This window comes from Amia ocellicauda, chromosome 4, assembly GCF_036373705.1.
Source record: "Amia ocellicauda isolate fAmiCal2 chromosome 4, fAmiCal2.hap1, whole genome shotgun sequence".
Lineage (NCBI taxonomy): Eukaryota > Metazoa > Chordata > Actinopteri > Amiiformes > Amiidae > Amia > Amia ocellicauda.
This window is the reverse complement of record NC_089853.1, coordinates 20,948,101-20,964,103: the sequence shown is the minus strand read 5'-3', so window position 1 is coordinate 20,964,103 and position 16,003 is coordinate 20,948,101. Positions and strand designations below refer to the sequence as shown.

The window sequence follows — 16,003 nt, the reverse complement described above, 5'->3', positions numbered from 1 at the left end:
TTACACCTCATACCTTGGCGGTCAGATACAAACCACCCCCCCTCCCGCCACACCCTTCCCCTTCATGAATAAATGTCTCCCAAAAGCACTGAAAAATGAAAGATGCTGCATATAAAAGCCAGCAAAGGAAGGAAACAAAATAGCAATATCAATATAAAATCTGAATAGCAAACCTTCTTGGATGAAGAAGAAAATCCTTAAATGTGTATGGCCTTTCAATGTTAGGATTTTCTGTCTGAAACAAATTGAACAAAAACATTTAAAACAATACTTTTAAATGATGGTTCTCATGTTAAAATATTATAAAACAGATGAGTATATTGTAAGAATGGTCAAAGATTGTGCAGAGCTGCTATGCAAAAAGCAGTATGTAGGATGATCACCATTTATAATATTTATAACACTGTACAGTAAACGAATACCATTTAATGAAAGAGTGTTTCCTTTGCCCCAGTGTAAACTGTAGTGTGGAAGAGAAACACTTGATAAGAGGCCTGATATTGGATATGTGTCCATGCAAAGACTGTGCGATCAGTGTATTGTTTTGAAATAAAAACATGTTGGATAGAAATAAAAACTGTGAAAATCAATATCTGGATTGGATTTTAAATATATTAGTATATGCATTCATTCATTCATACATACATAATCAGCCTTGATTGATCCACTGATGGATGAAGCCCCCCACAGATATTTCCACTTGGGATATACGTTTAAAATGTATTACAGAAACTGTGGAATACACAAAGGAGCATGGAAAGATGTATGTTTGGAATAACAAGAAGAGATGGAAAAATAAACAAATGGATCCAATGACAAACAAAAATGTGACATCATCGAAACAGTGAAAATGTTGAAATGGCAATGTGCTGGACACATGGCAAGAACAGACAAAAGGAACAAAAGGTAGCTATTGAAGGGATCCCAAAAAATGAAGAAAAAAAAAAAACTAGAAGATGACCACATAAAAGATTAAATCATGAACTCTGCAGCCATGACATGGAAAAGACAAGCTGTAAACAGAAACAAGTGGAAACACCTTGGGAAGGCCTTCATGCAGCAGTGGATCAATATGGGCCGACGGAGATGATATTACACACATTATATATATACATATATATATACATATATATATATACACATATATATACATATATATATATATATATATATACACATATACACATATATATACATATATAAATATATATACATATATACACACACATACACACAAACACGCATATTTGAAATGGGAATAACGGAAGCTAACAATAAAATGTTACATCATGCAAACCTTCAGTAAAGCATGTTCACTGTTCAAGTAAAAATATGGATGTTGTCAAAATAAATCAAAGGAAGCTTAGTGTTCAGAACTTAATGACCAAAAAATAACAAACGTATATCCTAATCATACCATTTAAAAATACTAAATTATATCCTGTTACATAGCAGTGTGACCAAACTGCCAAATAATAGGCTGTTACAGTATGTGGGCTTGCTTGCATACCTATTGTTTTTAATATTAAAATGCAAATCAAATTACATTTTATCAACACTTAAAATAATAATAAATCATTAAATAAATGTTCACTATAAAATAAAATTTCTAAATGCGACACAAATAATCCAATGTTCAACCCAACTGTAGCAAATTGAGAAATGTCACGTGAAATTTTGGCGAGTTGTTTTGTTTATTATTTTGAAAACTTACAGGTATCTGGTACAAAGGAACATCCACCTGTCCCAGGAAATCATCCCGTGTCTGAAAAGCAATACAAAGGCATAGCAGTTCAGTTTCCATGTCACCTTGTACACAAGCAGAGGTTTAATGCCCCAAGGAGGTAAGGACCCTATGCTGAGGGGAAAAGCATGGCTGCAAACCGGAGTCCTAGAACAGATTGTGTGCACTTATTCTCACAGGTGCAGTGAGAAGCGGTACAATGTGACACACATAGCTTTACAGGTGGCCTCTTTAGTATTTAGGCCAGGTACAGCACAGTAGCTTACTTTTGACATCACTGAAGCTCAATGTATTGCTCTGAACATTCGCAGACAGTCTGCTCAGTAACTGCTTCCTCCTGGAGGTCAATTAAAGCTACAGCTCTGGAAAAAATTAAGAGACCACTCCAAGTTCAGAAATCAATGTTAAGTGGTCTCTTAATTTTTTCCAGAGCTGTATGTGCTCCTAGACCAGTCCAGTGGTTCTCCAAGCGAGGCTGTCTACATTGCTGTCAAATCTAGCACTATTGTCGCCCTAAAACCTACGAATAGCTTTAAAATGATTTCTGCGGGTCAGCTGTTCCAAGACAAAAAGATTCTCCCCCACACTCTTGTTAAAGAGCCCCATCCACAGATTCTTCCTAAGGTCTTAGGAAGGCCACCGAGGAATATGGTATGTAGAGCTGACGGAGTCTTTCAACTATTTAAAGTACATTTTTTTATTTTGTGTAAATGTGCATGCAGCCCTCTTTTGGGAAGTAAAAGTCACTTTCTGCCTCGTGGATGTCCTGATGCAGAAAATACACAGTGAATCCAAGTGCAATAGTGGTACACCAAGACAGCTGCCCAGCCTCAATTTATTCATTGTACATGGACGATGCTAAGTCGAGTTTTCAGTTCTGCTCGGAATCTCTTCATTCAACTGAAGATGGGGCTGGCAATTAAAGCTGGCATAAACATTTAAATTGATAGTATGAAAGTTATATTTCTCTATATCATAGCTACTCTTGAATTATTATACAGTATGTCCTACCCAGCACACCTTTTATGGGAAGTTTGTATGAAATGAGGGCAAGAAGGTATTTATGGCTCAGTCAGCCAACTGCAGAATTTCTCTTATTTTCTCCTTCTTCTAGGAATATCATATATGCCATCTCTATTATCTGCAAGCTAAAAAATGATCAGAGTGTGCTCGTCTTTTATACTGGAGACAGTGCTGAACAAGTTAAAATAATCCACAAGCTGAATTATCTTGGGGTATGTCAAATTCAGAAGTGGAGCAAGCCAGTACATTGAAGCTTACAATGGATGCAAATTGCTTAATTTTCCATCGAACACTGTGCCGGGCAAGCTTTACCATATGTGTGGGGACATTACAAAATGTAAAATAAATATTTTGAATACATTAAATAGCCAAACTTCAGCAATGAAAAGATGTATTTAGTACAACTACTGTATACCTCTGCGTCCTCTCAGTGCTGGGGCCAAAACAAATACAGCCCAGCCAGAACACTGTGTATGTGCAGCCTAATTTGTCAAGCTGAAGGCAGTGTCGATGTTTGTTGTTCAGAGCACTGCAAAAATACATTTACTGCTATTGACTTTTCAGGGAAAATAGCAAAAATCCTAGGCTTCTGCTTAACCACATTTAGGTGTAAACCACATTAACGCTTCACTAATCAGGTTTAAATTTTCAGGAAGTAATAATTCCAGAAAGCTAAGCTACATATTTACAATAATACAATAAAGCAAGAATACAGACTGCCCCCCCCCCCCGAAAGCTATTTGGCACAATTTAGTACTTGTTCTCTCCTTTTACAACTAAAAAATAAAGTAAAATAAAAAAAACCTTCCCACAGTGATGTTTTCTACAAGATATTACCATAGGTTGGCAGTGTTTTTTATTTCAATTAATTTTATATGGAGGCATTTGTGTTTTTTAAAAACAAAATCACATTTACCAAAAACATGTGAGGTTCAAACTCTGCAGCAGCAGTAAAACCATTCATGCACAACCACCAACACAAAACAGGCTTTGTTATTCAAAACAGAACCATGAAGAAAGACCAGACAAAATAGGCCATATTGTTATTTGAGTATTTATTTAAAGAAAGTTGTTTTGTTTTTGTTTTATTAACCGTTTTCAGCTGGTTACATACACATCTGCAAAGGTTAGCATGTACTTTTAAATACTAAATACTCTGCACCTCAAACATATAAAATCTAGTCATCTTTCTTGTTGAAAGATCATCCGTTCAGTTGAATATCTTTTTAAACTACTCAGGCAAGCACAGATATCACCCACGAAGAGACTTGCTTTGAATGCCAGGAATGAGTAATTATCAGCAGTACTCAATTCAAATCATTTTCATCTCTGGCCTACAAGATAAGGCTGGCTAATATCAAAAGTGTCTAGTGTAATGTAACAGCTGTAAAAGTCAATGTTTTCTTTTAACATGTATAATTAAGTTGTTAATTTGTTTTCTTTGATTCAAACTATTTAGCTGTGCACTTTTGCTGTAACTTTAGATACGTTACAGATGGTCCCATCACAAGTTAGCAAACCAAGATGTGCAAATCTCACTGAACTCCTGTTTTCATAGGATCTCTCTGGTGCAGAGAGTTTCAGTTTATAGAAGGTCACAATGCTAAGTCACCTTTATTTGTGCTGATCTGAAATCTTAAAAAAAAAAAAATTATATATATATATATATATATATATATACACTCACCTAAAGGATTATTAGGAACACCATACTAATACTGTGTTTGACCCCCTTTCGCCTTCAGAACTGCCTTAATTCTACGTGGCATCGATTCAACAAGGTGCTGAAAGCATTCTTTAGAAATGTTGACCCATATTGATAGGATAGCATCTTGCATTTGATGGAGATTTGTGGGATGCACATCCAGGGCACGAAGCTCCCGTTCCACCACATCCCAAAGATGCTCTATTGGGTTGAGATCTGGTGACTGTGGGGGCCAGTTTAGTACAGTGAACTCATTGTCATGTTCAAGAAACCAATTTGAAATGATTGGACCTTTGTGACATGGTGCATTATCCTGCTGGAAGTAGCCATCAGAGGATGGGTACATGGTGGTCATAAAGGGATGGACATGGTCAGAAACAATGCTCAGGTAGGCCGTGGCATTTAAACGATGCCCAATTGGCACTAAGGGGCCTAAAGTGTGCCAAGAAAACATCCCCCACACCATTACACCACCACCACCAGCCTGCACAGTGGTAACAAGGCATGATGGATCCATGTTCTCATTCTGTTTACGCCAAATTCTGACTCTACCATCTGAATGTCTCAACAGAAATCGAGACTCATCAGACCAGGCAACATTTTTCCTGTCTTCAACTGTCCAATTTTGGTGAGCTTGTGCAAATTGTATCCTCTTTTTCCTATTTGTAGTGGAGATGAGTGGTACCCGGTGGGGTCTTCTGCTGTTGTAGCCCATCCGCCTCAAGGTTGTACGTGTTGTGGCTTCACAAATGCTTTGCTGCATACCTCGGTTGTAACGAGTGGTTATTTCAGTCAAAGTTGCTCTTCTATCAGCTTGAATCAGTCGGCCCATTCTCCTCTGACCTCTAGCATCAACAAGGCATTTTCGCCCACAGGACTGCCGCATACTGGATGTTTTTCCCTTTTCACACCATTCTTTGTAAACCCTAGAAATGGTTGTGCGTGAAAATCCCAGTAACTGAGCAGATTGTGAAATACTCAGACCGGCCCGTCTGGCACCAACAACCATGCCACGCTCAAAATTGCTTAAATCACCTTTCTTTCCCATTCAGACATTCAGTTTGGAGTTCAGGAGATTGTCTTGACCAGGACCACACCCCTAAATGCATTGAAGCAACTGCCATGTGATTGGTTGGTTAGATAATTGCATTAATGAGAAATTGAACAGGTGTTCCTAATAATCCTTTAGGTGAGTGTATATATATATATATATATATATATATATATATATATATAATGACATTGCAGTAACTTAATCTTCTAGATTTCTTGAATAACTATACATAGGGTTTCAGGATCAAAATAGATACAGCAGTCTACATATCCAGTTTTGTTTTTTATAAATAAAAACATTGAAAGGAAGGCTAAAAATAGGCACTTCGGAAATTCAGCAGTCTTTTAAATATTAAGGAAAAAGAGACCTTGAGGATTATGTGAAATACTGATCGGTGACAGGTTGTAGCATTAATGTGATACTTGCAAGTCAAGTCAGACTTATTGACTTAAGCTAATGATGAAGAGACTCCATTAATGAATAGTTCAATCCTGTTCATGCTGTTCAGGCCATTGTGGGCCCATCGGATGGATGAAGCAGAAAACCAATACTGGAATTGTGCATGTCTGCCTTTGCAAATGTACTCAATCAGATTAAGAACGAAAACACCCAGCACCCGATACTGGCAAAAATTAGATCATGCATCACATACAATCTGAAATGGATCAGGAGCAAATGGATTACTGGAGGTGTTGTGTGTAGACTCAGAAAAATATGGTGTTTGTTAAAAACAGATACAACATTTAAATTGTTGACTTAAATAAATAAAATAAATAAAATGTCAATGTCTGCATGATAAAAAAAAAGGAACTGATAAGAACTGTGTCCCTTATAAGAGACAGAAGTTTCCAATTAGTCGGAGCCCTCTGTTCTAAAGACCAAAATCAAGCCACCACATAAAGCCAAGGTGATTTGTTCTGGATGGCTATCAGAAAATCAGAATGCTTTGTAATCAGAATCCCAAGCCAAATGTTTATAGATCTAAGAGTTAAGAGCTAATGACCTGTGTAGCACATAGAGATCAAGATTTTCAACATTACGGAGAGCTGCTTTGTGGGGGGAAGAAAATAAAAAATAAAAGGCATTTAAGACTCAAATGTGAGGCATAAGCTGTTATGTACTGGGCCCGGTCATATTTAAAAAGGCTTCCTCCATCATTGAGGAATTGTCCAGAACTTTCAATGTGTGCACTAACTAAATAGGATAAATACAAGTCATCTGCCTGATGCATAGGGCCAGGCTACAAGATAATGTGTTTTAAGTCAGTCTCGTTTTGAGCTTGGTGGTATGTCACACATTCTCTGGTCAATGTAGTGAAGCAATTTAATACACTGGGGTCTGTATGTGTGATCATTATACATACATACATACATTATTATATATATATATATATATACACATATATACACACACACACATACATACATATACATATATACATACATATACATACATACATACATTATATATGTATGTATATATATGTATATATATGTATGTATGTATATTATACATGCATACATACATATATATATATATATATATATATATATATATAAAAAATAAAAAATAATGATCACACACACCATGTGCATGTATAAATGTTTTTTCCCCCCATAGGATACATTTAACACTTTGTATAATTTTGAAACAATACAAGTTTATATTTTTAATGGCATCAATGTGTCAACCATGTGTCAATTGTGTAATATTTCCTTGATAGATTGTGCTGAGAAAACATTTAGGAAATGCATAAAAACAGTTTCCTCCTAAAAGTGTGAAATTGGTGGAAAATTAATAGCAACAAACCTCAAGTGATAATGCCAGTTGTAATAATTTTACTCAAATTGCAATAAGGCCATAAAAGGAAAATGGCAGGAATGTCCTTTTCATAAGTAAATGGAGCACCAGTAAAACTTAAGTACAGCCTAAACAGATGACAGCACACTATTTCAGTGTTAAATATGGACAGTTAATGCACAGTGACTTTGCGACAGTTCCCAAGAATAAAAGGATATTTGTAATGCTACAACAGTCATAATCTGTATACTTTTACAGGTGAAAATAAATTTAAAGATTTCAAACTTACTCATAAAAAAAATAATAATAATAAAATCAGACTTTGCAATACTTTAGCAATGTCATCTTAAGCGAATACAAATTGACATCCCCCTTCCTCATGTGCATTTAAAAAAAACAACAGGGACTAACAACTTCTGTGCAGGTGAAGTAAGCCCTTGGGCTTACAGCTGAATAAACTTGAGTCCGGTTGCTATGCTCTTGCATCTCTGACGGGAGCATGGAAAGGGTGATATCAAAACAAATGCAAGGTCTGTGGTGATCAAAATCTACCATGGCAACTGCAAAATCAATCTTGTGCATTCAAACCACTGACGGTACATTAGCACACACTGCCATCTGTTCCCCACTTACATTAGAGCATGATTGCCGTTTTTCAAGCAGAGCAGGAAAACAAAAGGTTATATGCCAACTGGTTAGCTACTGCACAGAATGCGTGCACCATACGTGTCACTGGAGACTCAAAGAACCTGACATTTACCTTTGTTGCTGAACTTTAATGCCGACTAACAATGCAAAAATATATATATATAATTAAAAAAAAAATTATGATTTTATGAATCTGTATTTACTAACTATATAAGTTGAATACTGATTTAGCCTGAAGAAAACCATGAACAGTTAAGTTAGGGAGCATAAACTGATTTGACTAGCATAGAGTTTAACTACCAATACATGAAACACTAATGTACAAAAATAACCACACATATGCAGAAGTAAATACATAACTATACATACTACCTATTGCAATTTACGAACCCATTAACTTTAAACATCTGCTATCCATTTTAAAAACTAAAAACTAAAAACACTAAATTCCACAAAAATGTTTAATTGTTTTTTCATTCCATTGTTCTTATTTTTGGAAAGGTGCTTGCTGCGTTTTATACATGACAAAGTAAAACAGTGAACAAACAATTTCAGAATCTCTGCCTTGATGGAATTTATCACCAGAAAATGTAAATAATTCATACTGTTAGTTACATGTTACAGAAGTGAAGAAATATATGGGCAGACAGTTTAGCCTTTTCCGCAAAGGCTGCGAATGCAGATCTACAGTCAAAAGCTATTATGTCAGACCTCCAGACCTTAATCTACAACGAAAGATAAAACATCCCTTAATGTGAAGGAAAGACTGATTGCTTCATGAAATGCAATCCTTCATGGCAGAAAAAGGTTTTATACTTTTCTTAAAACTTAAAGTAGAGTAGGCTTTTGAGAATTAAAGCTCAAATATACCATTCAGAATTACAAAGGGAAGTACCAACTCCACCCAAGAACCAAAATAACTATCCAAACACTATTCATACAATGCTGAAAGATAAGCTATATGCAAACAATACCACATTATGGTTACTGGGAAAAAAAAAAAAACGAACTAGAATCAACACTGAAAATGTCAGGCCACATAATAAATGCAAACCATTTCAAACGGGATTCTCCGTTAAATTTAGCAACAACGGCATGAAAGACTGATCCTTCAAAGCTCAGCACACCGAAGTCTGTTATGTTTACACTTTGTTCTCATGTATATTTAAAATCGGAAGAATGTCAGGCTCCTCTCTGTTGAAAGGCCCACAGTTGTCGGGGGAGACCTGAAAGCATGCGATTTTTATTTGGAAGGAATATAAAGTATATCCTCAAACAGAAAAAAAAATAAACATTGATCTGCACTATTACTACTTGAAAAAATAAAAGCTAAATGGATTCCTTATAACAACCCTACATTCTCCCAGTTTAGACACCCAGACATCAATGTTCCACACAGCTGACAGACTACATTTCTCCCCAATCCACGGGAGAAGAGATTGAAGCCAATTTCCAATTCACATAACAAAGGACTCTTTGCATGGCCGATACATAAGGGCAAAAGCAAACTTATGCCAGTGCCTTTTTTCTTCACGCTAGGTTGGCAGGAACAAGGAGTATTACTGCACAGAGTTCGGCACCCCCAAAAAGCTAGAATTAAAACACAGTAAAATAATCTTTCAGCTACAATTCATCTTGACATACTAATCTATATGCTACTAAGGAAATTCCATGAAAGTGGCATTTTAACTGGAAACCTTAATACACCAGAAGAAAAGAAGAAAACCTACAGAAAGGAAAAAGGTAGTATGTGCTTTTCAACTTTTATGTAGAACCTGTTAACACTATTATTGTATTTCAGACTAACCCTAACTTTAGTGCAGATCTATGTGAACACAAAGTATGTATTGATATACAAACTTTTCAACCTATAAATGTTAATTGCTGAATGTCTACTACATTTGCAACACAAAGAAAAATCCAAAAGCAATAAAATAATGTGATTGATCTTCATCTCTGTGCTGAAGGAATTCACAGATGTCTTTAACCTAATGGGCTTTTCAACAAAGGATAAATAAAATTGATTAATCCTGTTATTTCAAGCCTAGGATCTCTCCCAGTCATCATATTTTCCACTTCGTAAACAAATGGTGGATTTTTCCACGAACTGAATTGAAGGTGAAAGCAAACTCTTAACGGTCACCAGTATCCTCAATCACATTACAGCATGTGCCACAGTAATAACGGTGACTGCTCTCGCTAATTGCTAATGTTGGGCTTCTTGACAAGCTGTTAAACAGGGAAAGCATGACACCCAATGCTTTACAAACACGGCCTGGCAGTGAGACACATGGGAGAGGGAACACATAGCCCCTTTTACTGCAGTGAGAGCAGGGCTGTGGGACAGAGACCCTGATTTAATTTCATGACCCCAGTGTACAGATGGCTGGCATGACTGCGCACTACTCTCATATCAAGTTGTTAAATTTGAATCCAGAGCCTGCACATGGCTAGGATGGGCCAGACAATCTGGAGTCAAGAAAAATAGTTCTGAAGGCTGTTTATTTATAGGTGGGCCCCTTTCTATAATTAGCCAGCATAAATATATATAAACTCGATACACAAAATGTTAACAGAAGAACTGAGAAAACCTGCGGATACATACATCATTGGACATGCAGTTTCTCGTCAGTCTGGGAGCAGGTGGGTTACGTTTCTTTCCAGTTCAGCTCACATGGGGCTTGCCGATTTCAAAGACAACTTTCCCAGTGGCTTTAATGGCTTGCGATAAGCCCAATGCAACCCCTGCAGGTGACCAAAGACATAGTCCATCGGAACGGAGGGGTCACCTGATGTTGCTGCCACATTGCCAGTATTCAATTTTGAAAGTTAGAATGCATTCCCTCAAGTAGCATGCACAAAAAAAATATCATTTTGATCATTTACTTGTTTTTTCAAGGATATTGTATTCCATAGAAAATTATAATTCCATGAAGGATAACAAAAATACAAACGTATTTCCACAATTAAATATGAAAGCTAAAAAAATATATAAAAAAAGCTATTGAACTACTGCTCACAATCTGATTGTAGCATTTGAAATGCCATTTCCCTTGAATAGGGCACCAGTCTGCTTTTGAATGTCAATGTTTACACTGCAACTTCTGATTGTTTTTATGACTGCTTAACCAAAATGTTTGGTATTGCCTCTTAAAATAAAAAGGAAATTCCAGTTTATTAATTTACTGCATAAAAAGTTCAATAACACATGGGAGAAAAAATAAAAATAAGATCTGTAGCAGCTTGTTGTGCTTCACTTGACATGATTGAAAACTAATTTGGAGATGCCACCAAGAGCCAGCTGAACACACTGCGAATACCCTGCTAATGGAAGAGGGTAGCTTGCCATGTTTTCTCATGTGATTACATGAATTTACAAAACTGAGAACAGCTGTATGTGCTGCACTACTTCACCAAGGTAAAAACGCAGTTCTGGGGGATATTATAAGTGCCAGCCAGTCCCATCGGTACACTTTACTATAACGGATTACTGTTATTAAACTGTTAGAAGAAAAAATAAACATCAATAGCATGCATAACTAAAGTTAGAGAATAATCACATTCTGGCATTCCTCACTTTTTTCTTCTGCTTCTTTAACAAAACATCAAGAGGAGTTTTGTCTCTGATATTTATTTCTTACACATTCAGTTCATGATTAATTTTCTCTATAGACGTCATTATCAGGAACTGGGGTAGCAGCTACTGTTTACTATAATTACTGTAACATTCTCCCATTTATAATCAAAGCTTGAAAATAAAAAGAATGCTGTTCAAATCTACAGAAGCCCTTTTACAGTCAAACATTTGCAAAATGACTAAGAAAAAAAAAAAAAAGAGGGGCAATGAAATCCCACAACTACAGCTTCCAATGTATGTTACTACCCAGTGCTAACAGAATCAATCATCATCTTTAAATGATCATTAACTTCAAAATCTGGAACATTAATACAGTATGAAAATTTTGATGCATTTTCCTTTGCAGACCAACAGGCACAACAAGTTGTCTTGAGCTTTCAAGGCAGTTTTTCTAATTATTTCCCTGCTTATTTTGCGAGCAAAATTCCAGGATATAGAGATGGTAGGGTAAATATAGTCTTGTTGAAGGAAGGAAATTGAAAATTAAAACACTGTTAAAGAGAAATATCTATTGATATTATTTACAGGCTGGGGAACTGCTGGTGGGGGGGTTGAAAAATGCTTACCTTGCTGGCTTTTCCTGGAGAGCTTTGAATACTGTCAGTTTTGGAGTTTATTTCCTTTAGGGACCCACAGACCCTTCCCTCAGTGCTAGGAGACACATGGATGTGCACGTGGGGGGGGGCACTCTTTAAATTGTGTCTCCTGGGATTTGAAACATGGCATGAAATATGTTGATAAGGTACTTCAAGAGAAAGGCTCCTCTGCAAGGCATGGTGGTGGCTCCTGTTCCTGAGCGGCGCTTCCTTCGTGTCACCCTCCTGAGACCCTGTGTGGTATTCCAAAGTCTTCTGCAAGGGCAGACAGGCCGAGGTACTTCGGATGAGTTTAATGTGGTGGTAGTGTGGCTCGGCCTCAGGTTCCGGACCCAGAGCTGGCCGCTCCTGACTGTGTTGTCCATTGGTCGAGGTCTTACTCCCCACGGGGACCGCTCTCTGTTGAGCAAAATGTAACAGAAAGCTTGAGTGTCTTTCTGATCGCTCACAAATTGCTGTATCTTCCTGCCCGCTGTCGGTGTCCCTGGGTTTATCTGGCAGTGGTTGATTCAGATGCAGTGGCCTTATGTCTCTGAGATCCACCGTGGGACAGCTGCACTTGGACAGCCGCAAGCCATTGAGCGCTGTGGCAACAGAGCCTTTCGCTGCAGCCTGATCGTCGTCCAGCACAGGATCACTAGGGCACAGAAGGAACTGGTGCGAGGTCTGGTAGGGGCCTCGCAAGGGGGCAGGCCCTGGACTAACAGGGGAGGCCGGCGGGGTGCTGCAGGGGCTACGGGGAAAGATGACCAAGGAGGAGCAGCGCCTGAGTGGGGCCTTAGCGTTGCGCCTCGCGAGTGTCCGATCGGGCCCCACTGCACGCTCCAGGATTTCTGGCTCAAAAACGAAACTGCTGCCGCTGCTGCAGTAGCCCGCGTCGCTGGTGGTGCTGCTACTGCAGGAGCCACCGTCGATGCTGGGGCTTGCGCACGGCACGAAATCCCCCCCGCTGCCGGCACTGTCGCAGGTACCTGTGCTGGGAGCAGCTCCCTCGTTCCTGGTACCAATTAGGCAAGGTCCAAATTCATTACCATTATCACCACTGCAGGAAGCACGATGCACAGAGTGACAGCAGTTTACACTGTCTACTTTATCAACAAGCAGTTCACCATTAGCACAAATTCTTCCATCCTTTCTGTTCCGGACAAAGCAGCCATCATCAGTGGCGGCGGTGTTGATGCAAGTGTCAATTTCACCATTCTGTCTCCGAGGCTGCAGTGAAATTTGCAAAGAAGTGCTCTTCTTGCTGCCGTTAACTTTCGGGATAAACACGGATGAATAGCGCTGTAAGTTAGCAAACTCCGGTGACATGGGAGGCAAAGCCACCTGCCCTGGAGTTACCTTCATCTGAACAGAATGCTGCCCGTTGCTTTCTGAAGGGCTCTGGGACAACACATTGAAGTTTCTCTCCCCGCCATGGCTGCAAGTCTCCGACAAAGGGTCAGTGTTGCTCCTCCTCGCTGCGAAATGCAAACGGAGCCGCCGTGCCATTTGTCTAACTTTTTAATCCTGTTAGCGAGTGAAAGGCATGGCAAAAAACACTTTGAAAAAAGAAGCAAAGCAACCGTTCGGGATCCTGTTCTGTGATTACAATCATTAGTAGCTGCACATAGCCAAAATAGCTCCAGTGACAACCTACATTCCTCCCGTGGCTGCGCTGCAGCTATTAGCCAGCGAGGTCAGATGAACTGTGAAGTGTAAGCACAGGCAGGCAAGCGAACAGCTACTGAGCCTGCACAATCCCCACGGTCTGTATCTTTAAGGAGCCAAGGTACATGCAGTCACAGAGAACCGCATTGTAGCAACTTTAAAAGGCAGAGCTCAGCTGCTACACTGAAGCCCGGCCAAAACCTCGCTTCAATTATACCTTCTCCAATTTGCACGAACGAATCCAGCCCAAAAAAAACAATCTTCTAGTGTTTCAGATCCACGCACCACAGTACTTCTCTCTTCTGCCTGCAGCTCAGCTGAGCCTTCAGAGCCACTTGAAGCAGCAACATGTCTAAAGTTTCTCCTGTGCCCTACCACCACTAGTATTTTTACCCATTGGTATAGAATTACAGGAAATCAGGAGGAATGAGGTCCAGCATAATTCTGTATCAAACTGAGTATTGAATTTCCAAATAGTATCCATACTAGGAAACCACTGGGCTTGTAGAAATATGCAGGAAGCTACTGGTAGTTATTACAAACTGCAAACTAACTGTGCTTGCAATACAATGTCTGACTCCCCGTGCAACCCTCCAATGCTGAGATAAAGCCCTGGAAGTAGCGGTGTTTACACAAAGCATTCTCGGCTAGGCTCTTCAAAGTTAATGAGCCCATTTCGCCCCCAAATTGCGCATCTCGATCCCAGTCAGCTTAATGAAACCCCCGTTAAATTGAAAGTCTTGCCTGCCCCCACTCCCATAAATATTTATTTTGCATTAGACCAGCTTAAGAAAATAACAAGCAAAGACAGATAAGCTACATTTACAGATATCTGAAGCGCATTGTGTGAACCACACAGGCTACACTAATTTTCTTGTTGCTGTATTTGTTATCCCATCCCTTCAATTTAAAGAATCAGGTGCAGTACAGAAACACTCAGAAGCGAATGCAATGGATGGCCTACAATTCATGGCAACATGGCACAATGTAACAGTACAGAGAAGCGAAGACAGCAACACTTAACTAGGGCTCAAAGATTTGTTAGACAGGTATTTGAGAAGCAGTCTCGAACCTCAGACCAATCCATTTTTTTCCCCATTTGCCATCTGTATAGTCAAATCTAGTATAATATTTTTTTTTAATTTTAAAAATATCCCAAAGGACTTCTGCCATTCAGTATTTTTAATTTCTCAGAAGAACCAAAGCTTTAAGAAAACTAGCATCACTGAACAGTCATAAATTCACCATACTGGAATTATAATTTTTAGTAGTGTAGCAGCACCAGTATGTTAAACACAAAATCTGTGTAATTAACACATTTTCATTTTACTGATTTAGTAAGAAACTCAAGACTGATTCCTGTTTGATAAAATCATTTGTTTTAGCAAATTCAAGTAATAGTTTCCTGAATTATGTCCATATTATTCATCTAATCCACTGTAAAATTGTCCAAATGAGAACTAGGGATTCCTTGACACTTCTTTCTTCTTTCTCTCAAAATGTACCCAACATTACAGACCTGGGATATTACCCTATATCCCAAAACAAAAGGTAACTGAAAGACTAATGCAGTTTAGCTCGAGCTACTTCAAAGTGAAAGCTACTCACCACTGCTGAGATGCCTGCAAGATTCACAGGCAGGCCTCTTAAATATCAATTAGTAAACCACCTGCCCACTTTAAGTATTTATCAAAGCTGGTGTCAAATGGAGAAGTGATATGTTGAGACAGAGAAACAGGAGAGCTGCCCTCATCTTCACCAGACATGACAGAAACTTTTTTTCCCCTCTAAATGTATACTTAAACATCAACATGTGCCACCTTGGGAAGGAGATCGAATTAGGCTTCTTATGCAGTAACAGAATGCTTGGTTATTAGTTAACTTTACTAATGAGAAATAAAACAGCTTTTGCATTATCCTTTCGCTGGAGGTTTATTGAACCTTTACCGTAAATTAGTGCAGTGGTCAGTTGCTTCAATACAAACATTTCTTGGTCATATTTTATTGCATTTAATGTGCTGACAACATATTCATTTAGCCTCTTAATCACACCCTGGGGTATATCCAGTTTCCTGTACCTGTATTTCATAGCAATGAAATGCAATTAAAGGTATACTGGCTCATTCATGGCAAGTTAGCACACGGA

General features: G+C 38.5%; 1 protein-coding gene across 3 annotated transcripts in view; it reads right to left on the bottom strand.

Moving 5' to 3' along the window:
- nedd4a (NEDD4 E3 ubiquitin protein ligase a) overlaps positions 1-16,003 on the bottom strand; it is a 39,624-nt gene that overhangs the window by 13,671 nt on the left and 9,950 nt on the right. For 2 of the 3 annotated variants that reach the window (XM_066701340.1, XM_066701341.1), the window contains exons 1-3: positions 12,178-13,713; positions 1,715-1,765; positions 174-235 (exon numbers count right to left, since the gene is read on the bottom strand). In XM_066701340.1, the coding sequence (XP_066557437.1) occupies positions 174-235; positions 1,715-1,765; positions 12,178-13,698 (1,634 nt within the window). In that variant the 5' untranslated portion in view covers positions 13,699-13,713. Of the gene's footprint in view, positions 1-173; positions 236-1,714; positions 1,766-12,177; positions 13,714-16,003 lie in introns of those variants that run through there. The other variant, XM_066701342.1, reaches the window with a different exon arrangement.